The sequence below is a fragment of the Struthio camelus genome, chromosome 1, assembly GCF_040807025.1.
Source record: "Struthio camelus isolate bStrCam1 chromosome 1, bStrCam1.hap1, whole genome shotgun sequence".
NCBI lineage: Eukaryota > Metazoa > Chordata > Aves > Struthioniformes > Struthionidae > Struthio > Struthio camelus.
Genome location: NC_090942.1, coordinates 191,354,425 through 191,376,813, shown reverse-complemented (window position 1 = coordinate 191,376,813; position 22,389 = coordinate 191,354,425). Strand labels below are relative to the sequence as shown.

Below are 22,389 nucleotides of genomic sequence, written 5' to 3'. Positions count from 1 at the left end.
CTTTACTATGACCCTTTAATCCCCATATATTTTTAAAATGTATGTATGTTTTCTTTCAGGGCCTATAAAGGTCTCATCTAATTTGTTTCCCTTAGAGTCATGCTGATCCATCACTGTCTTCCCAATTCTAAGAAAAAATCCTCTTGTTTCTCATAGCTCACTTACTTTTATTAACCAATGTGCCAGCCACGCTGGCTTATGTGTCATTCAGCTGTCTGTACGGCTTCAGGTGATGATCTTTTGATTTTTCAGCGCACAACAGTCCCAGCTGGCAATCTGAAACATCTGGTCATTGTGCATGCCCACTATACCCAATGTACTGACAGGTCAAATTTTGGAAGGAAGCCCTCATTTATCTCCCAGACCTTTGTTTCTCCAAGTCCAGATCCTACTGCTATGTGATTTCAGCAATGGTTAGGATGCTATTTGCAACGTATTCATCTGTGCTACTGATGTTGACAAATTAGTATTTAGGCCTTTTTGCACCATTCAGCAAATGAGTGACTCAATCTGCAACTTACCACACAGGAAGTCAGCACACAGGTCTTTGGTCTTTGAGCAACCTTCTGCCTCTGAGCTGCGGAAAAAGAAACTGCAGAACTAGAGGCAGGACAAGAAACACATTAATATAAAATATTTATATATTCGTAAAGATCAATAGAAACTATCCACACAATTCAAATACTCTACTGTTAAAACATAAAGGTATTCTTTAAGAAATTCAAAACAAACCTAGATACACTGAACATTTATTTTTAAAATGTCAGTAGAGTTCTACAGTTTGCTGGAACAAAAATACCGATGCTAAAGACCTGCAGGCATAGTCTCTCTCCCCAGAGTCATGGAGAAATGAAAGACAATAAAATACGAGGCACCTTTTGGAAAAATCACCTTTTGGAAAAATCATGCCCCAGGGTATATTTGCTACCATTTGTTCAAATGCCGTGAAGGATTGCTACCATTGTAAGAAATCAGAGAAAATATGAGTATTCTACTCTAACCACTGTCAGTTTTTCATTTTGCAAAGTATTTGCATACTTTGAACATTTGTTAGCGTTTAGTGTATGCAAGGTTCCAGGGATTTTCTTATAGACAGTCAATTTCCTTTTTTTTATTTGTGGGGATTTTCACAAACTAATACAGAAGAAGGAACTATTTAAACCGCAGTGGTGATCTTCACTTCAAATTAAAATCCTATCCTGGCACTAATGGATCCTGCAGTAAGCTTAGCAGGACTAGCCATATTAGCACCATCCGAGAGAAACATACAGCTTTTGACTTAAAGGACAACCATATGCATATCCAAAACCCAAGCACGTGCTTTCTGATGATATTAGATGCAGGTAACAGGCCAAAATCACAAGTTATATCTATGAATATATGCAGGTGTAAGGTGTAACTCAATATCATATCAACTCAATATTCTTTAGCTCTTCTATAGACGATATAATCTCTCTATAAATCACTTAAATGTTTGTGTATATGTAAACCCTGAAATTTCAATTGTATGCATCTAAACATGGCTTTGTTAAAGTAATACTTTATATCTAAAAATATGTAAATTCATCACTGTGAATTTTTTGTTTGTTTAATAGTGATTATAATTCTTGATGTAAATGTCACTGCAATGGTTGAAAATACTGGACCTTTTATCATAGCTTATCACAGGATAGCAAATTTTTGTGCAGAATGTACAATTCCTAAGGTAAAATAAAGACAGCAGCTTTTGTGTGCAGAAAATTTCATGAGGCAGATGTAGAATCTAAATGTTTGTTTTAATCTTTACAGATATTGGTGGGAATGGCTTCATCCACACTAATGATTTAACAGATGTGTTGAAAGCAGCCAATCTCCCTCTGCCAGGATATAAAGCCAGAGAACTTATTCAGAATTTGACAACCACAGGAGATGGCAGGATCAGTTTTGATGAATTTATTTCAGTAAGTAAAATGTTATCTCAGAGAATAACTTCTAAAAAGAAGTACAGAAGGAAAAAAAGCCTAACTTGTAAAAATAGAGTGAGTTGGGAATTTCCAGTTCAAAACATTGCTTTGACTGAGAATATCATTTCCATAAAACTGACTTTTCTTGTGGGTAAACATTTAGTTTTCCCAAACTGCTTTTCATTATCCATTCAGAAAATTGAAATCAGAGATTTCATTTTAATTCTATTTTTGGCTAAATCAAAAGACCGTAGTTTGATGAACTGAGTCATTATCTTATTTTGAGTCAGTTCAGCATTAAGCAGCATCGTTCTAAAAGTACTTCTGAGTACAGTTTTGCAGGAGTTCAAGCACTTCATGTGACCATTCCTTCCTTTAGGCCAGGCTCGCTGGCCACGTGGCACATCGTGGGATATTCAGTGTGGTCGCCGCGTCTTAGGAGTGGCATAATTACAATGTCTTACGGGCACGTAGCTCAGCCAAGCAGCTCCACTCAGTGGAAAAAATGAGAGCATGAGTTAACCAAACTAGAAATCCCACAGTTAAATGGAAGAAGTTACAGGAATGCAGCTGTATGGCGAACAGACATAATATGTTTCGGTTTGGTTAACACAAAGGGATGAAATTTTTCAATTATAAATTGACAAAATATAATGCTTTGGATAGACGGTGACATAAATATTTCAGCAGATTGAAACTGAAAACTTATGGGGCATTTCTTGTACTAAAAAGCATCTTTTTTTGCTCAGAAGTGGGACAGAAGCAACTGATAAAATAGTGGAATTTCCCTTAAGATGGAGAAACAGATTTTTACAAGCCTTTTTTACAAACCGAAACTTTCAAAGCCCCTCCTCCCTCATGCAATGGCTTTGTGGTTTCACACCATATATGTTTCTGTTACTTAGCTGATCATTTTTCAATGCTTTGAAAATATAAAAACTGTGTATGATCCTGTTCTACTAAGGCAGATAGATGTGTTGGTCCTTGATTTTATGCAGAAAAATCTATATATAAAGCAGAGAGGAGGGCATATCTAATGGCCCAAGAGCTCACAGTTTTAGTTTGGTTTATTTCTCTAAAATTTTAAATGTCTCGTGTGTTTGAAAGATTTTCCAGAGCTTGAAGAGCGATGATGTTGCTAAATCATTCCGAAAACAAATCAATAAAAAGGAGGGGATCTGTGCTATTGGTGGGACTTCAGAGCAGTCCAGTGCTGGCACACAACACTCTTATTCAGGTGGGTACAGCTGTCTAATACCGGCATAACTAGGAACGCGTATTCTCTTACATATCACTTATACCTTATTTTGGTGCAAAGCTGGCCTTTATGAGCTTCAGTAGCAGTAGAAATTACCCAGGTGAGGCTGATTGAAGTCAAAGAGCTGTGAAGATGACAAAACTTCAGAGCAAGATCTTTGCCAAAAATAGCATGCGCCGGTTTATTGGGGTAGATAGAGCCGTGTCTGCGGAAGAAACCTTTAGCCGGCTTAGCTGCCCTCACCAGAGGAGCACTGTAACCCTGCTGGAGAAAAATCCTCCTGGCATGGCCGCAGAGCAAAGGCTCATCAGCGCAGAGGCAACCTCTGGCCCTCAACTCTCCCTGCTGAGTGGCAAGGCAAGGATCCCCCCCCTGCTGCTGACCCATTTCCTAGTACATTTCACCAGTTCTTTGACAGTTTTCCTGTAAACTCACCTGTAACCAAATGGTTCCTGACCTTTTCGCTAAAGAGTACACGACACCCCAGAACTTTTCTCCCAGGTTGTGTCTCTGAGCCAAAGGTTTGGAGCAACCACGGTTCTCTTGGTTCTTTAGCCTCACCAAAGCAGCTCTGCAGCGAGGAGCTCCCACCCTCTACTGTCTTCTCCAGCAGTGGAGGTAGAGAATTGCCTCTCTCCTGGAAAGGACAGAGCGGAGGGCACTGCCAGCATCCTCACCTACTAGAAGCTTAAAGGACATCTTCTCTGAGTTACTGGGGGTGGTGCTGGCTGCTGCTGGCACAGGATAGCTACATCACAGCCATGTTGGACTAAAGGGAACATCTGCCTTTTGCCCTCTGAATGCTCCTTGTCAGAGTCCAGGACACTCTGGCCAGGTTCTTTTAGATATTCCGCATGTGGAGGGTTCTTATTTGAATTTACGCAGGATTTTGATTTAGCAAAATGATAGTGATGCATTTAAATAACACTGCAAGTACGAATTACACTTAGCAGTATGTAGCAATTGCAAGGTACAGTTGAATCACAATAGAAACATGAATTTCATTACTTGTCTTTATAATATGTTCACGGCCACGATGCCAGGTGTCCTCAGTCACTGGGAAGGAATATGTGGGCTGAAACCAGCTCCAGTCTGTTATTCTCTTTAACGTTCTTTTTGTTTGTTGTTCAGTTTTTATGGTGTACGTTGGGCTAAGCCACATATACACCCCCCCATGCTGGTCTAGCTTAGTCAAGAAGACATATTTGCATTCTTTTGATTAACTTGAGGACAAACAGTTTCACAGCTGGTTGATTTCACTCAGCTGATGTAGCCGTTTATCTAGAACAAAGGCTACCCTCTGGTTCCTCTTGTGTTGAGATGAAGTTTGGCTGCCTTTGCAACAGCTGAGGTCAATCACTCCATACAGTCTTCCTAGGGCTTCCTGAGCACATGGCCTTTGCCTGTCTCCTCAGAGCCTTCTTCCACTGTAGGAGTTCATTGGTTGGTCACATTCCTATTTAGGAGAGTTTTCTCCCCCATGAGTTCTGCCTTTATAACTTAAATAACGATAGGGGTGTTACTCAGCAAACTGATGGATTTGATGTTGTGTCCACAGAGGAAGAAAAGTATGCCTTTGTCAACTGGATTAATAAAGCCCTTGAGAAGGACCCTGACTGTAAACATGTGGTCCCAATGAATCCAGAAACAGATGATCTCTTCCAGGCAGTTGGTGATGGCATCGTACTTTGGTAAATAATGCCCATAGTTCTTATAAGTGGAGACCATGAGTCTGCAGAAACTCACACCTCTGCCTAAAGCGAAACTGCTGCTTTACAGTTTGTTGCTCCTTTTCTCTTGAAAAATATAAATCTTCTTTTATTTCAAATGAGTGTTTTTCTTTGCTTGCGGGCTCTTGCAGTGAGATGGAGCCAATGAGATTTGCTCTGAAACTTGTTTTTATTTTTGCTCAAGGCCTTCTTGGGGCTCACACAAAGCAGCATGAGATTTCTGCAAAATAAACTTCTCGTGTAACTTCACCTTACTGTATTCTTGGCCTCGTGCTTATAGTACGTTCAGTATATAACCCAAAATAATTGCTAGTGTTGCATGTATGTGTGTGTTTGTGTAAAACAGAAGAGACTGACTATATGTAGTTATTCCTTGACTTTCTATCCGCTGCAGAAACTCTCCAGCTCTTTAATTAAGTTGTCCTACAGCATGGTGACAAAAGCTGTAAGTGTATTTGTGCAAGTATAGCAAAGAGTGCATTTCCTGTTGCGTTTTCTTTTATTTCCAGTAAGATGATCAACTTTTCAGTGCCAGATACCATTGATGAGAGAACAATCAACAAAAAGAAACTCACCCCATTCACAATACAGGTACCAAAATGTAACGAGATTGTTTGCTTTTCACCTTAGCATGCTTTGAAATAACTAGAGCAAGGGCAAGAGGTATCATGGTCCTCCCCTCCGCAACAAGGCAAAACTGTCTGTTGCAAAGATTTATATTTGTGTTTCTTTTTAAACATAAGAGTAATCTGCCGGAACAAAGTGTGTTTGTGTGTGTGTGCTTAAAGCAACGTATAAAAGTTTGCCAGTTCAAAGCTTCAGATACGTTTGTGATAGATGCCATATGAATGCAAGAGCAGCTAGAGGATACGGTGACAAATTCTAGTTGGAATAGCTCTGAGAAGACTGAAAAATACCCCAGGATCATGCAGGTAATCAGTAGCATGGCCACAGACTTGAATTCACACCTTCTGTGCTGCAGTCCGATGCCCTCACTGAAGTATTAGCTGTGGGCCAGTAAATGCTGTGATGTGCAACTTGTCTGAACAGAACTACAGCTTTTGCCTATCTCTTACAGTTTGTGCTTTTTCACTTTGAATACTGAATGCCTTCTTCATTTCTTTTATGTGCTCATGTATATGATTTAAAAATGGGACCAAAAAGCAAGTTTTCACTTATTCAAAGTTTATTCTGTTTCTCACACAGTAGTATGTAGAGGGGTATTTTCATATGAGAAGCGTCTGTGTATCTGGGTATAAAACATAAATAGATATATAGCATGGATATAAACCTAACCCAGTTTAGCCCTCAGCTACTCTGATTAGATGGAACATTAGCCAGGCTCAAGTAAGCTCAGAAGCCATTAAATTGGATTTTTATGCTGTATACCACATTTTTCAGTTCTAATCCTTTTGGTCAGCAGCATAGCTTAGTGATGCAGCCCAGATCAATCCCTGTCAGATATAGACATGATTTGATCAATATAGCTTCCACTTTAACTTAACCCTTTTACAGCTGTCTAGTGGAGAAAAGGTAATTAATTTGAAACGCTCCCGTTTTTCCAGCTTATGAGAATTTACACTTGTCTCTCTTTGCAATTTGTATCTAATCAACTCTTTCTGTCATGCCAGTGGTGGTGAAATTCATGTGAAAAATTGCAGATGTGTGTGATAAATGGCATTTACCAGGCTCTTGTCCTCTGCTTACTAAGACGCCTTCTTGAATATTCCAAACGTTTGGGCTAGATTTCTTTATACCCTTTGTTTTAAAAGGGAAGGAAGTGGTGAAGGAAGATAGCATTCCTGAAGCATCACTTTCTTTGTGTCCCTTACTATGAATTACAGAATCCCTTTACTTCCACCCAACACTACCAACCCGACTCCAAGCTCCAAAGTTCAAAACAGAAAATATCCAGGCTTGTCCAGTTCTCACCTTGGCTAAACTGCAAGGTTAAAAATTCAGTGGGTTAATTCATACCGAGTCCTATGACTGTGAGCTTTTCGTATACATTGTCAGCTAGTAACCTATCTGTACATTAGGTGTTAGGGCTTTTTTGCATAGTGCTTAGGGAGAGCTGAGCTTGGGATAGCTGCTGGGTTGTAGCGTCTTCATCCCTGCTTGTGTGCAAGCCTGAGCGGAGGAGAACTTGCTCCATGCTGAAACTGAGGCTGCATTTCAGTGTGTGCTTCTATGTTGGCAATGCGGTTATGGGGAAAGCCTGGCTTTGAGAGCGTAATTGCGCTAGAGCATCGCTGTGGATGTAGATGTACGCTCTGAGCATCAGTGCCTGTGAGACGGTGAGGCCAGGCACCCAAGCCTTTCAGCTCACCTAGGGAGGTTGCTTCCCTCTTTGCACTGGGACCCAGAAGTTACCTGTAGTCCCAGAAGATTCTGGGCTCCCCTGCTGCGAACGCTCAGCACCGGGAAGGCCTGTTTGCCATGACGTTCACAGTGAAGATGCTAGGTGTTAGGTGTTTCACTAGCTTTGCCTGCGTTCCCTTCCTGCATCCTCTTAGCTCTCTAGTTCTTGCGTCATTAGGAAGTTCTCTTTTTTCCTAGGAAAATCTGAACCTGGCCCTGAACTCTGCTTCAGCCATTGGGTGCCATGTTGTTAACATTGGTGCTGAAGACTTGAAAGAAGGGAAACCTTACCTGGTTTTGGGTCTTTTATGGCAAGTCATCAAAATTGGACTCTTTGCTGACATAGAAATTAGCAGGAATGAAGGTACGTATGACGCTTTTTTTCAGGACTGTGCTGTTATCACTGCACTGTCTTTATAAAGTTTTTTTTTTTTTAATTATTCTTAATTCAATTTTTTATTCAAGTCTCCCTTGCCTATCTTCTTTACTGCTCTCACTTCACTTACTCTCCACAAGTTCTAGCACTCCAAATCGAAGGCTATCTGTAGGGTTATATGTGCAGGGCCAATTTCATGCTCAGTAGGTCAGGAATGATGGTCGACACCCAGGTATATTAGTGTTTTGGCATCTTGATCAACACAAAATTGTGCAAGTTCTTCAGAATTCCAGTATGGATCCAGTTTCAGTGTGAAGGCCATGGAGATTTCTTTCCCCTGAGTTGCAGAAACTCCTTGTTCGTTCCATCTTTCCCGTCTTTGCTCCTGTGTTCAACATCATCATTTTTTCATTAAAATCTGAGGCAAGGAAATCAGCTAGTGTTTAGACCACACTGACGGTCTCTTTCATTTCTATGTATGTGATCCACTATTAGATCCACCACTAAAATCGTTGTCCTCTTTTATTGATGAGAACCTTTTGATGTTTGTTTTCTACCAGGCTAACTCCCCTTGAATTTTAACAATACTTTTGCTATTCACTTTTAGAAATTAGCGTAACAAAATGTATAAGAGAGAAAATAGTTGTAAAGCCTCTTCTACAAATCTCCATAACATCAGTAACATAAGCATCGGATCAGATGATAGCTTTAATTCTGCCTCAGCCTCTCTGGCACATGAGAGCATTGCTATGACCCCTTGGCTTCTGCAAGGTCAAGCTCTTGAGTTAGAACTGTAGAATAATTTAGGTTGGAAGGGGCCTCTGGTGGTCGTTTAGCCCAAGCCCTGCTCAAAGTAGGGCTAGCCCAGATAATGTTGCTCATGGCTGTGGCACTTTTTCCAGTGTTGGCCAACCTCAGAGTAAACTCTTTTTCCTAATATATAATCAGAATTTCCCACGTTGCAACTTGTGCCTGTTGCTTCTTGTCCTGTCATTTCTTGAGGAAGAATACAGTGAAAAAGGAAGTACTGCAGTGCATGACATTTATTTATTAATTAATTTATTAATTTATTTCTTTTGTCCTTTCATAGCTTTGATTGCTCTTCTGAGAGAAGGAGAGAGCCTGGAGGATCTGATGAAGTTGTCCCCAGAGGAACTGCTGCTGAGGTGGGCAAACTATCATCTGGAGAATGCAGGATGCAACAAGGTCAACAACTTCAGCTCAGACATCAAGGTATGAGATCCACTGTCTAGCAGCAGCAAAACAGTAGCTCCACACCCAAATCCCTGTCATCCAAAAAGGAATGTGCACTGAAACAATCTGAGCAATCATCCTGAAAACAGCAGCTGGGTACTCAAAGGCATTTTGGTGGGCTTTACATTTCCACTCAGTACTCTTCCTCCTCCTCCAGACCTCCTCGACTTCACTGCCAGCCCCAGCATGCCCTACCCCTGTTGCTGTCTCTTCTCCTAAATGTCCCACCTCTGTGGACTTATCCAGTTTCTTCCTATTGCCTCTAGACCCAGGTTTGATTTGGAAAAGGTTGGGCTCTAGTCAAACATGTAACCTAGGGGCAGGGCAAGAAGATGGGGTTCTTCTAATTCCTCTGTTTGGTGTTTACTTCAGGGCAGCACCAGGGGTATGTGTTCCTCTGGCCCCACCTTTGCTATAACCCTGCTTGCACTTAACTAGAAGCTTTAAATCAGTGGGACTATTCATCACAATATGCCTAGAAGGGCAGGTGCTTGCAGGGCTGTATGGTCCATGCATTTCACTTCATGTACTTGGAATTCGTGGGCTTGCGTATGAAGATTTCAGCGCAGGTTTCTCTTTAAGACCTTCATCCTTCTCATATAGAAATATCTGAACCTCAGTGGTACACACGAATGAGTTTCAGACACTAAAGCTGCAGTCTGAGACTTTGAACTTGACAGGTTATCTTCCTCCTGAATTCAGTGAGCTTTGTATTAGACTCTGTTAATGTAAGTTAGATGTGATCTGGGATGTGAGAGGCTCCATAAGAGGCACTGGCCACCGCAGAGTCCTTTCATGCCTCCTAGCAAAGATGTGTAGGCGACAGCCTGTCCTGGCTGTTTTACCAGGGGGGATGAGGCAAAAGTGAGGGTCAAACAGCATCTCAGGGCTGTAAAGGGTGCATCTGCGGAGAGCGTCCCCGCGTGGGCTGCGAGGCAGGCCCTGGGCTGGCTGGCATGCTGACCTCAATGGTCAGGGCCCAACTTGGCAGCTGTCTAGCACGGGATGGGAAAAAGATCTTGCTGCTGAGATGCCTGGATGCAGGCTTCATAAAGGACTGATGCACAGAGTGTCATTTACCATGACTTAACTGACACGGAGGAAAAAACTGCCAGGGGAAGACAGCAGGATAGTCTGAGAGTTACATTCAGCAATACAATTTTTATAGAACTAAATAAAATCTATGCAGTTCGCTGTATGGAGATGACTACAGACTATACATGGAAAGGGAAGGCAGTGGAGTCTTCCTCACCTTTGGTATCCGTATCCGGGCTGGCTGAGAGGGCTATAATGCAACTGATCAAACGCTAACTGCAGCCAAGACATAAATGGCACTTACTGTTTTTAAAGCTGGAAAATAAGGTACATATTTCTTTCACAGAGACCAAGACTTCAGCTTTTACAGTCATTATCTAATTAGGTGTGTCTCTCCACCTCACTCCTGTTAGAAATACCCATCTTCTAGAACGCATGCAGATACATAACGAATCATCTGTGTAGAAATACAGTGAATAGACAGTATTCCTTTAGAAGAAAGGATAAAATTAAGAAATATAGGTCTTCAGGCTGTTACTGTTTTGCAGAGTATTACCCCAGTTACTTGGTCAGGTTCCTGGAGACCAACCTGGAGCTTAGTTTCCAGTTCTTCTTTGAGCTATTTCTAAAGTGAGATTAGTACTTTTCACACATGGAAGCAACCTTACTTTCACGAAAGTTTAAAGACACAACATGTTAAATACTTGTCTTGTTCCTGCCCTTTTCCCTGAAAAATGCTGATACTGTTGTCAGTTTTAACTTTTGTCCTTGAAAGCTTTACTTTCTCTTCCATAACTATTCCAGAACTTCTTTTAAATCTGCTTTCTCCTTCTGCTTTCTCCTTCTGCATTTTCTTTTATTAAACACTCGGCAGCCTGACTTCTACAGCATTATAAAGGTATAAGTTTTCTTATCTCTAATTTAATATTTGTATTAAATCAGTTCTACTCTCTCTTTGTTGTTATTGTCATTCGTGTAAATGCAACACAGTATTGTGTCTTGTGCTTCGAGCATCCTGTAGCATAAATCTATTGGCTTAGGGAAGAAATGGATCTGGCAAATGCAGCATAAAGTGGAAATTGCTAAGTGCTCCAGTTTTATTAATTTAATTATACTGTCGAACGGTTGATTTAATAAAAACGAAGCATGCATGCACATTGTTCAGGGGGAGCACTGGGATGCAAAACCTGAGCTTTAAATGTAATATTTCTCCCTTTAATCTGTCTGTCTGTCACAGGACTCAAGAGCTTATTACCATTTGCTGAACCAAGTTGCCCCCAAGGGAGATGAAGAAGGCATTCCGGCTATTACTATTGACATGTCAGGATTAAGGGTAAGATGAGATAAGTTTAGAGTAAACGTCGATATTTTGTGTCTGTTATTTGCATTGCTGGCCAACACTGGGATGCACTGTGATACCAGTACAAACAAACCCTGTTTAGCATTGCAACTTGATCTTGTATTTCAGAAAGTTTAAAAGAATTAAAAGTGATGCATTTTTCCTTAAGTTAGATTAGTTATTATCGCTGAAACTTCAGCAGCCAGTGAACCTCACAGATAAACTACTGCCGTGTAGCAAGTACACCTAAATACATTCATTGTGAGTTTCTTCAACTTGTCCCCTAATACACGAGATTTAACTTAAAAATAGTTGTGGTGAAATGGCTTGGTTGTAGGCAAACTCCTTTGAAAACATTGTCCCACTTTTACAAACAACAGGCCAATGTTATAAATTTAGCAGGGTCTGCGTTAGCAGCCCCACCTCTAGCGCGCAGAGACCTGGTGCGGTCAGTGCTGTGCCACTGTGGGGTGAGGCCAGCACATGTCCGTGCTTGGGCTGAGGCAGCTTTTGCCCTCTCTTCTGCCCACCCAGGAGAAGGACGACGTCCAGAGAGCGGAGTGCATGCTGCAGCAGGCGGAGAGGCTGGGCTGCCGGCAGTTTGTCACAGCCACAGATGTAGTCCGCGGGAACCCGAAGCTGAACTTGGCCTTCGTCGCCAACTTATTTAACAAATACCCTGCCCTGCACAAACCAGAGAACCAGGACATTGACTGGAGCTCTATTGAAGGTAAGGAAAATACAAGTAAAGGATATTTCTGGCCGTCTGTCTCACAGCTATCCCTTGCTCTAAGTTCAGAACTTAACCTTACTTCCTTTAGATATATATCAACTGTACTGTTAGCACAGACATTTTTGAGAAAGAGAGGTTGCTCTTTACTTGCATGCGGCTTCAGGTGTTTTGGGTTATCTATTCTGTAGATAGCACATGTTCAAAGATCCAAATGTTTTGGGACCTTGGTCACACTTCTGTGGGGTTTCTGAACTCGTATTCACTATTGACCGTGCTTATTAGTAATAATTACAGTTTTTTTGGACATTCCACTAATTTAAAATATAATTAAAAAATCTGATTTTACATAAACTTCTGTCTGCTGGCTCTGGGTTGGGGTCAGGACCACTGCTGTATGAATCATTTGCTGAGCGTCAGGTCCTTTGTTCTGACTTGAGCACTGGATTTGGAGTCACTGCAGCCTAGACTCAGGCAGTACTTCAGTTCTTATGCAGGTGCTAATTCCAGATAACTGGCATTCATTCTCACTTGTACAATGACCACTGGAAAATGCTTCTCTTCTTTCTCTGGTTCTAAACTTTCTTAAATGTCCTCTTGGATGAAAACATTCTATACTAGTAATTTTCAGAGACACAGTTCTGTAGAGTTGATGCTGTTAAAAAGGGGAACATGAAGAGAAACGTACTTTTCTTTTTTTTGCTAACATTTACATTTTTTTTTTTTTTTGGTGCAGAGCTAACCCACAGACATCTGAACTGAAAACATTTAACTCGTTTCTGAGTCTGGCTCTCACTGAGCAATAGCTGTGGCATGATTTTAGGAGATATCTTCATTACAGTCAGCCCATTCTTAGTTTTTGCATGTGGTATTTCTAATAAAGTGGTTATGCTATTGACTACTGCAAACGAAGAACTATTTGAAACAGTAAAAGTGGCATTTGAAGACTGCTAATCTTCTAAGGGGCTGAGCTCTTATAGTTTGAATCGGCAGAGTATTTAATTATGTATTTAAAAATAAGAAAATGCGTGGTGTCCATGAGATGAGTGGGACTGCTTATGAGAGTAAAGTTGAGCAAGTACTTAAATGCTGACCTGAATGAAAGCGCCCTGCTCTGTCTAGTATTTATTCAGCATAGTCTGTGCTTACGAAGAGAGACTTGGAATAAATCTAGCTTTTCAATTATTTTTAAGTTTCTCAGAAGCCTCAGAATGAAACTGTTCACGCTAGGGCAAAGACTAGTTTCGAGTTCTTGGAGACGTTTCAAGGCCAATCTACCTAACTACTGTAATATATAGGGCATGAAGAAATACTATGTGCTGCACTGTGCTCTCTTATTTCACCTGTCATCCACTGTCTCATTCTGCTTATGGTTCAGTGCACTGTAAATTGTGAGTTATAGTTTCATCACAAGACACTTATTTTACTGTACTGTTGTGTTTTGCAGGCCTGTTGATTGATATGTCTGTTGTTTTAGGTGAAACAAGAGAAGAAAGAACGTTTAGAAACTGGATGAACTCCCTGGGTGTTAATCCACGTGTAAATCACTTATATAGGTAAGAGGAGGTATTACACTTCCTTAAAATGATAAATACAGCCAGCACGTTGTTCACAGAAAACACAGAAGAATTTCTGTTCCCTATCAGAATAGATACTATATTTTCTTTTTTTTTTTTTTTTTAGGAAACTAAGTTTACTTCTACAAATGGCTTAGATTCCTTTCTTCAGTTCTTTGGACAATGATACATCTTTTATTGTTTTCAGTGACCTGTCAGATGCCTTGGTTATCTTCCAGCTCTACGAAAAGATCAAAGTGCCAGTAGACTGGAACAGAGTGAACAAACCACCATATCCTAAACTTGGTGGCAACATGAAGAAGGTACAATAAGCTGGAATAGCTCCAATAACATCTTACCTAAAAAGATGTCTATATCATTTCAAATAGCAATTTGGGCATTCATGTGTTACTCTCGAGTCCCCAGTAGAGCAGGTCAAATGATTTTTTTTGTCTATTCAGTGAATAATTTTTCACCCGGAAAAAGAAAAATACATCTGACTGACTAGCTCTGTTGACAGGTGAACAATATTTGTAATGTAAAAAGACTTGACACCTTTCATATCAATATTTCAAAAAAATTATTTGCAGACCACTTTTGCTACTGTTTTATTCACCAATTATAATGCATCTTCATCATCAGTCCTTGGCCTCAGATTAATTGCAGCTGTCTGGATCACCGTCTCCACATTGAATGAAGATGGTGATATTAAACATTCGTGTCTAGGTGCCTCATTAACTGGTCACAGATTGGCTGCTAAATGCACGATTTCTCACAGTTATCTGGATGAATAATACTGTCCAGTTAGGGTAGGGTGAGTGACTGACCTAAAATATTGACTGAGATACTAATGTCCTTTGTCTCAGTGCAATGCCATGTTGCTGGAGGTACCTATGAGCTGTAGATTCATGTTTTCCAGGGTATTCTGTTTATCAGATGATAATTATTACATTTCTTTGTTAGTTGACTCTTATCATGGTATCTTTGGGATGGAACCTGTATCTGGCTGCTGGCAGTCAAACAGCTGTATTATCATAGAGCCCAAAAGGATAGCTCTGTTTACCCAAGTCTGTTTAGGGGATGTGTGCTAAGTGCCCCAAAGAATTTAAAGTCACAGTAGATGTCTTGAAAGGCACTTTTTTCCCTATAGTTTTGAACTGTACTAACTGACCCTGTCATTAACAGCTGGAAAACTGCAACTATGCAGTGGAACTGGGAAAGAATGAAGCCAAATTCTCCCTTGTTGGAATTGCTGGGCAAGATTTGAACGAGGGAAACCGTACACTCACACTGGCCTTGATCTGGCAGCTGATGAGAAGGTATGGCAATCAATCACAAGCCTATGATTGTTTTGGTATACTCAGTTTGCATAGTAATAGTTTTCTGATGCTAGTACAGAGAAGGTTCTACAGGCTACGGCTCTTACATTCATCTATTTGCATACGTATGCAAAGACAGCATAACCTTCTGCTCACTCCTAGTTAGAGAAGTGATCATGAAGTACATTATCTTGAGGGCAAGGCCATTATATTCAGCTCATGCAGAAGATTATTATTGTTGCTATCAGTATAGCATGAATAAATGTTCATCGTGTGGAACAGATAAAAATAAGATGAAAGGTCTCTGCATCAGGAAATGGGGAGAATGTACTGGAAAAAAAGGAACTGATGCAGAAGTGAGAGGTTCTGTAATGTGCTCCCTGGAGTGGATGCAACTGAGTAGCTCTTCCCACTTTAATATAATTTTCTGTGCGTGTATATGTGTGCGCACGTGTTTTTAAGAGCTTCATAATGAAGTGCAAAGAGACCCAGTGATTAGGAGGTGAGTACAGACTGCATTCAATCTAAAAGCAAGATATAGGTTTATCAGGGAGATAAATAACCTTGGGACATGGTGATTAGTTGCCATCAGTATAGGAGATGTCTTTCCAATATGTTTGCTGTCATATAAACAAAGTATTCTAGGCTTGTGTTTATGCAGAAAGTCCATCTTAGATGAACATAACAATTCCCTTCTGCCCTTCAAGTTAGTGATTATTTTTTTAAACACTGTGAGAATGAGTCATTTACACTAAGATCCACTAGCTGGGACCTTTTAGGGATTTTGAGTGTCAAAACCTTTTGACACTACGAAAACAATGATTAGAGAATTGGGAATGAATTAGGCCTATTAGGTGAAATAGCATGTTACATTATAATTTATATATAGTGCGTATGTATGGGGGGGATATCAGGTAGCAGAGGACTGTTGGGTTTGTCCAAGTTAAGCTGCGCATGTACACAGTGGTTCTGATGTTGTGATAGAATTTGAGCAGACAAATTTGAGCAGAGAAACGTTTGTTCGGGCTTCCCTGTTAAGGTACACACTGAATATCCTTGAAGACATCGGTGGTGGAGAGAAGGTCAATGATGAAATCATTGTCAGCTGGGTAAATGAGACACTGACTGCAGCTGGGAAGAATTCAACCATCTCCAGCTTCAAGGTACATTTTTTTTTTTTTTTTATTAGGAGTCTCTGCTTAGGAATCTCTTATTCCATATTTTCATATGTATGTTATATACAGTGTGTATATGTGTATATATATTCATACTCACACACTGTATTATTATATAATTAACAACATAGCTAGATTATGTTTCCTTCCCTTTTAAAAGCACATCAGATATACAGATTTTGTTGAAAGGTGTTTATTGTGAAAAGATCTCCGTAAAGATCTAAATGGTATTCATCTGAGCTGCCTGCTGCTCTTGAGCCTAGCCTTTGGCTTTCTGGGAGACCTGTTTTCCTGTTCTTGCATCTAATTGTATTTTTCACCTTTATAGGATGGCAAAATCAGCACCAGCATGCCTGTCCTGGATCTCATTGATGCCATTCAACCAGGATCAATCAAATATGACCTCTTGAAAACAGAGGACCTGAATGATGAGGAGAAACTTAATAATGCTAAGTATGTTCACATCAAGTGGCAATTAACACGGGCTACTTGCTCAGGCTTGCCTAACTCTGTCTTTGAAAACTGCTCTGTTATCGTTCTTATCTGGCACAACCTCAACTGAGAAGTATCTCTGGAGTCAGACATGCGCATACAGGCTAGGAGTTAGGCAGTATAAAAGGCTATCAGTGGAAATGAAGTTTATAATGTTATATTTCCTGCTTCATAATTCTTTGATGGGCTCAAAACCACCTGGCTTCACAAGCTCCTATTTTTGCTTATTTAATTTAAAATCCTTTTTTAGAGGATTTAGAGACCAGAGAACAATGCCAACAATATAAAGCCGCAGAAACCAGTGATTAGAGGTCATGGGCGCACCTCTTTGGTCACATACAGGTGAAACAAGTATTTAAGGACGAAGGGGGAGGGCAGGACTGAGGCCTGAAAAACTGTTTTGATGGATGAAGGTATTAATTTTTTCTGAGTGCAAACCATTCCATATCAGGGAGCCAATCCTGGGGGCATCTCCCTTTCCTTTCACAGTTATACAGATCACCTCCCTGTCTAATCACTAGTTTAACGTTGCCTTTGCTGTGTGGCAACTACAAAAGGGAGAAGGATGGCAGTAATGCAATTAGATCTGTCTTCTTTTCATCCTTGCGAATTTGTTTGTTTACAAAGCTTGAGCAGCAGAGATTGGGAGGGAGCTAGACCAGAATGCCTGGTTGTTAGGATAATCTTTCAGGGCATGGAAGACTGAATGTGTTTCATACCAGACTTTGACTTGCAGTCTCCCATGCCCCAGGAAATCAGTGCTGTAACCATCAGGCAACATGCTGTATCGTTTACTAGAAGCGTAGCTCTTGATGAGCCGGGTTCATATATTCCCATAGACAAGCTTAATTCTGATGAATTGGTAGAAGAGTTCTCAACCTGATCTCATAGTGATCATGACAACTTCTTTACAGAGGTGAAAACTACTTAACAGAGTGCTATTCCACTAATTTATTTCTTTGTTTCCCCTACCCTGCAATGCAGATATGCCATCTCTATGGCGAGAAAAATTGGAGCAAGAGTCTATGCCCTTCCAGAAGACCTGGTTGAAGTAAAACCCAAAATGGTCATGACTGTGTTTGCTTGCCTTATGGGAAAAGGCATGAAGAAAGTCTAAAGCACAAAAGACTTGTACCAGCGGCTGGAATTCACCCTTCTGATTCCCTCAAACTGGATGCTCTTCTCTGTATCAAGGAAATATGCAGGTTACTCATGCTTTTTAGCATGTTATACAAGGTTCTAGGCCATACAAAAGTTGACATGTGTGTCCAGGAAATGTTTTGTTTTGAACAGTAATATATGCTTGATTTCTTTGCCATATTTTCCCCTTTGCTAACCATTTCGTATACCTGAATAAGTTTTCAACGAGACCTATACATATCCTGTTATTAATGGACACCAAGGTTATCTGTCAAAGGTTACCTGGAGATCTTCATCTTGGAAGGTACAGGCAGCTTTTAGGATTATGAAATGTTATATACTGCTTCTGCCTGAAAGTGTGTTCATGCTTCTGGTAGTATTTCTGCCGTACTTTCCTTCAGTTTGCACCTGGGATTACAAAAGGGGTTTCCCCATGCCAATGCAAGTATTAGTGACTATATTTTTGGAATGGTAGAATCCTCTTAGGAAACTCTTGTGGAAATAGAAAAGTGTTTGGGGCCTGCTTTGCGTTGCTGATATGTGACCTGGGCAGTACCTTTCCCTGCAAGTTGTGCCTCTGCTGTCACTGGCATTACTCACAGAGTACAGTACTGCTCACTGAAAAAACATATTGTAACCTGGTCCTCCAAAGAACACCCTAACTCTAGAACCTTTGTAAGAAGTTGTCTCCAAAGGATAATGCATTTTTATGTTATGATACACTTATGCAGACTGCAAAGCACGTTTGAAGTGAAAACCGTGTTAAAGAAACTAAGGGGATATGCTCAGCAGCAATAATAAAACAGAGGTAAGAAGTGAACCAAAGGGACACAAAGTTACATACTTACGTGCTGAATAAAAATTGAACTCTTAACTTTGCAGACTTGCATTCAAAGGGCCATGGCCGTGATTCAGCAAAGCATTTAAACATGTGCTTCGCGTAATGAGACACATACTTGAATGTTTCACTGAACTTGGGCTGGGATGCTGAATTGAGATGAACCAACATAGCTTTACAAGTAATAAGGCTCTGTCAGTTTACCTCAGTGGGGAATCTAGCCCCATTTGTGGATAGTCAGTGGGACATATTTGCACTGAATCTCTTTCTTTGGCATGAGTCATTTACTGTTTATGTGGAATCTGCTGTGGTGAAGTGCAGAAGGAGGACATTTTGCCTTAATGCAATCCCGTTGCCACTGTGTCCATGTCCCTGCTCCCTCCCTCCCCTCCAGCCCCTTCGGAATTGCCTTAATGAAGAACCAATGTCCAATGATGTGAAAAGCTTATCCAAATAAAATGTTCTATGAAGCCAAACGTGCAGACTTTGCTTTCAGAAATGGACATTCTAATGGGGAAGGTACGTATCGTATAGCTGCGACAGGGATGGATTTCAGAACAAACACACTGGGCTTGCTGAGGACCTGTCTTACGTGTTGTTACTGAAACCATAGACTACAGGAAGTGGGAAGAATATTTCTGAGGTCTTTTCTGTACGTGCCACTCTGAGTCGCTGCCGAAGACAGGTCACCAGCCTGGGCTGACCCGGTACCATTTTCCTCATCTGGCACATTACCCATCATCCTCTTCTGCTGCTCCTCTACCTGCAAACTTTTCCTCTTTATGTACTGTGTAATGAAAATGTGCCACCAGGTTTCTGTAATAATGGTCAGATCCTATTCCTGATCAGAGCAGGCTACACTGTTTCTCTTATGGACCTATATATTTAATACAAACTGGGAAAGGAATAGGGACCTAAGATCCACCCCATGTGGTCACAATACTTCCATAGCTGGCAGAGGAGGAGAACGTTTGTAAAGGGTGTTACAAGAAGCAGACATAACTCCAATCTTTTACTCATTAAGGGGAAAATATCAGAGGGCTAGCCCCTACGCTGTTCCTCCTCTTTCTGCGTGTAGGACCCTCTATTGCCATACAAAAAGGCTGGCACTGAAAATGAGGTATACATGTTTCCTTATGTTGTCTGACTTGGGAGTCCCGCTGGTGGTAAACAGGAATCTGCAGGCAAAAGCTGTGACCTCAGCATCTCCCTTGGAATTGCCCATGTATTTTGTGTGTGTGTGTGTGTGTGTGTGTGTGTGTGTGTGTGTGTGTGTGTGTGTGTGTGTGTGTGTGTGTGTGCATGTTTGCACACAGCAAGGCGACATTGTAGGCTGAACAGATAATATGGATCCAAAGTGGGCAAAGTAATCAGCAGTGGGATTGGATCTGGCTATTCTTTCCTGCTCTTTTCACTTTGATGTGTGCTTGTGAGTACTGGTGAAGTAATCATCTTAGTCTTGGCTGTTCATTGGACTCCACTGAAAATCACTTGTAAGACTCGCTCTCTTCCAGTGAAATCCAGTAGTTAGAGATTTGCACACCCTCTTGGAAAAGCACTATGTTTAGGCAGAGATGTATGTGAAAAGTTCTGCCGGAAGATAGCCCTTTTCCAGGTACCCCGTCACAGGGAGAAGACCTTGATCGAGACCTCTTGAGTAGACGTGAGGGATGAAGTAGGCAACAAACAGGAGATGGTATCAGTACAAGGGGGGAGGGGGTTCCCTTGATCCCAACTGAATATTGATGCTTGCTATCCCCAGAGGGAAGCGGTGGCTTCAGGCACAGCATTTTCCATTCACAGGCCTTTAGCAACTCTTCTCTCCCTATTGCGTTTTGCAGGGGGGATTTTAGAGGACGTTGGGAAAGCAGGCTTTCACACACCATGCATTTCACGTAGGCAAGATGTAGGACTTTAGGGGTCCTGAAAAGCAAAATCTGGCTTTGGGGAGGGGTTATATGATGTATTCAAAATGTGTTTTGTGGAAGGGACTGCTTTCTCCTCCTCCTCACTATTACAGCCCTGGAGCCAGGCACCCTGCCACACAGCCCCCCTGGTTGCTTCTGCTGTGTCCCTAGGCTGTGTTCTGGGGCACTATCCCTGAATGCCAGCCTGAAGATCTGTACCAGCTGTGACTATCCTCTCACCAACCCTAGCACCAATGCAACAGGGAGAGCTAACCACAAGATGGCAGTGAGTCTATCTTGAGTTTTAGAGGCTGGCATGGGTGAACATAGCCTCACAGCTCTGAAAACGCTTTCCTCTGGGAAACAGTGAAAAAATGGGATATTTAACCCTGAGCAAAATGCTAGCACCTGTCAGTATGCGAAAGGGAATAAACTTTGTTGGCAGGGATAATATAGTAAACATTTTACCAGATCTTCACCTCTGTCTCTCCTCTGAAATAGTAAGCTGTCGTGGCCCTGAAGATGTAGGAATAGCTGCATTCTGGTAGAGGAATATAGACATTTTTTCTATGGGCTTGAGGTTATGCTTTCATGGACTGGTAAGAGTGGTCTATAATAAAGATCCTAGAGGCTGCTGCAGGATGCATGGCAAATTGATCACAAAAAACAGGGATCTGGAACTTTTTGTTGTCACTTTTCTCCAACTTTTCCCATCACCCTTAGAGGGGGCAGCTGTCTTTTGGATCACTCCCAAAACACACCAGCTTTGTAAACACTTTCATTACTGATTTTCATTGCACAATTACTCATAATTTTCAAAGCTTCAAAAAGGCTTAGATATTTGTACGAGCAAGAATAAAGCATCATTGGTTAGACTAGCTAGGAGAAAAGCCACGAGGGCAATCAATCCACATGCTTCAGGTTACAATCTGATTGCCAGATGGAGTCAGAAGGAAGTATCCCCCATGGTGTAGTAAAGTATAATTAGGTGCATGATGAGGATTTTACACCTTGCTGTAAATCATCTATCCTGGCTACTTTTAGAGAAAGGACAGCAAATGGTACAGCTGACTGCTGTGCTGTGGTGCAGATACAGCCGTGTTATGACTTCCTCTAGAGATGGAGTTGAATGAGAGCCCCAGCCCTATATCACTCCTCCTCCCAGCTGCAGCTTATTTCTGCTGTGAGCCAGATCAAAGGTTCAGGTCCTGGTTTCTAATGCTGCCTAGCTGAGTAGTATCTCAGGTCTGGGCCCTGCTTAAAAAATGGGATCTTAGCTCTGGCAGATCACTGCAAAACCCACCAGAGCAACAGCTACAGCTGCTTCCGGCTTGGTGAAGCAAACAGGTCCATCCGGCATCCTGGTGCCTTCGATCTCTCAAACCCATGTGCTAGGTCATTACTGTGGCTTTCTAGGCTCCCTGTCTTCTGCTGCTTCTGGTAGCCTCCTCAGCCATCTGGAAAATGGACTCTTCAAGAATTTGGGAGGCTCTTCCTCCAAGCTGCTCAGTCTCTTTAAGTCAAGTACTTTTCAGCCAAGCAGACAAGGCTAGCAGGCAGAGTAGGATCCCTGAATGCATGAGCCTTATTGCCTGCAGCTGCAAAGTCAGAGTTAAAATTTATCCACAGTTGTAAGTAGCTGTTCATTAAACGAGCCAGTAAAGAGGTGAGCTCTGTGTATTGGCAAGGTGATGTTTGCTGACTGCATTTATATAATTTAGTGCAGGTGAATTTAAATCTGAATTAGGACCAATTATTTGTTCATTTGGTATTATTTTTATCAATTATTAGACAATGTTCTCTTTTTTTTCCCTATTTTTTACATAGATCAGTGCTCAGTGGCAGTTCTGGTCTATCATTGGGACAATCATTGTCATTCTATTGATTGTTTCTTTCCTGCTCAGTAAGTAATGCATAGCTTTAAGTTCTCATTAAG

The 22,389-nt window shown here is 41.3% G+C and overlaps 1 protein-coding gene across 5 annotated transcripts in view; it reads left to right on the top strand.

Moving 5' to 3' along the window:
• Window positions 1–19,022, top strand: part of LCP1 (lymphocyte cytosolic protein 1) — a 47,138-nt gene extending 28,116 nt beyond the window's left edge. For all 5 annotated transcript variants that reach the window (XM_068929802.1, XM_068929801.1, XM_068929803.1 and 2 more), the window contains 14 exons: window positions 1,789–1,940; window positions 3,051–3,180; window positions 4,760–4,892; window positions 5,441–5,522; window positions 7,491–7,656; window positions 8,759–8,901; window positions 11,195–11,290; window positions 11,831–12,026; window positions 13,504–13,582; window positions 13,791–13,905; window positions 14,768–14,901; window positions 15,941–16,064; window positions 16,405–16,529; window positions 17,553–19,022. In XM_068929802.1, coding sequence (XP_068785903.1) covers window positions 1,789–1,940; window positions 3,051–3,180; window positions 4,760–4,892; window positions 5,441–5,522; window positions 7,491–7,656; window positions 8,759–8,901; window positions 11,195–11,290; window positions 11,831–12,026; window positions 13,504–13,582; window positions 13,791–13,905; window positions 14,768–14,901; window positions 15,941–16,064; window positions 16,405–16,529; window positions 17,553–17,685 — 1,808 coding nt within the window. In that variant the 3' untranslated portion in view covers window positions 17,686–19,022. The remainder of the gene's footprint in view (window positions 1–1,788; window positions 1,941–3,050; window positions 3,181–4,759; window positions 4,893–5,440; window positions 5,523–7,490; window positions 7,657–8,758; window positions 8,902–11,194; window positions 11,291–11,830; window positions 12,027–13,503; window positions 13,583–13,790; window positions 13,906–14,767; window positions 14,902–15,940; window positions 16,065–16,404; window positions 16,530–17,552) is intronic.
• The last annotated feature ends 3,367 nt before the right edge of the window (window positions 19,023–22,389 follow it).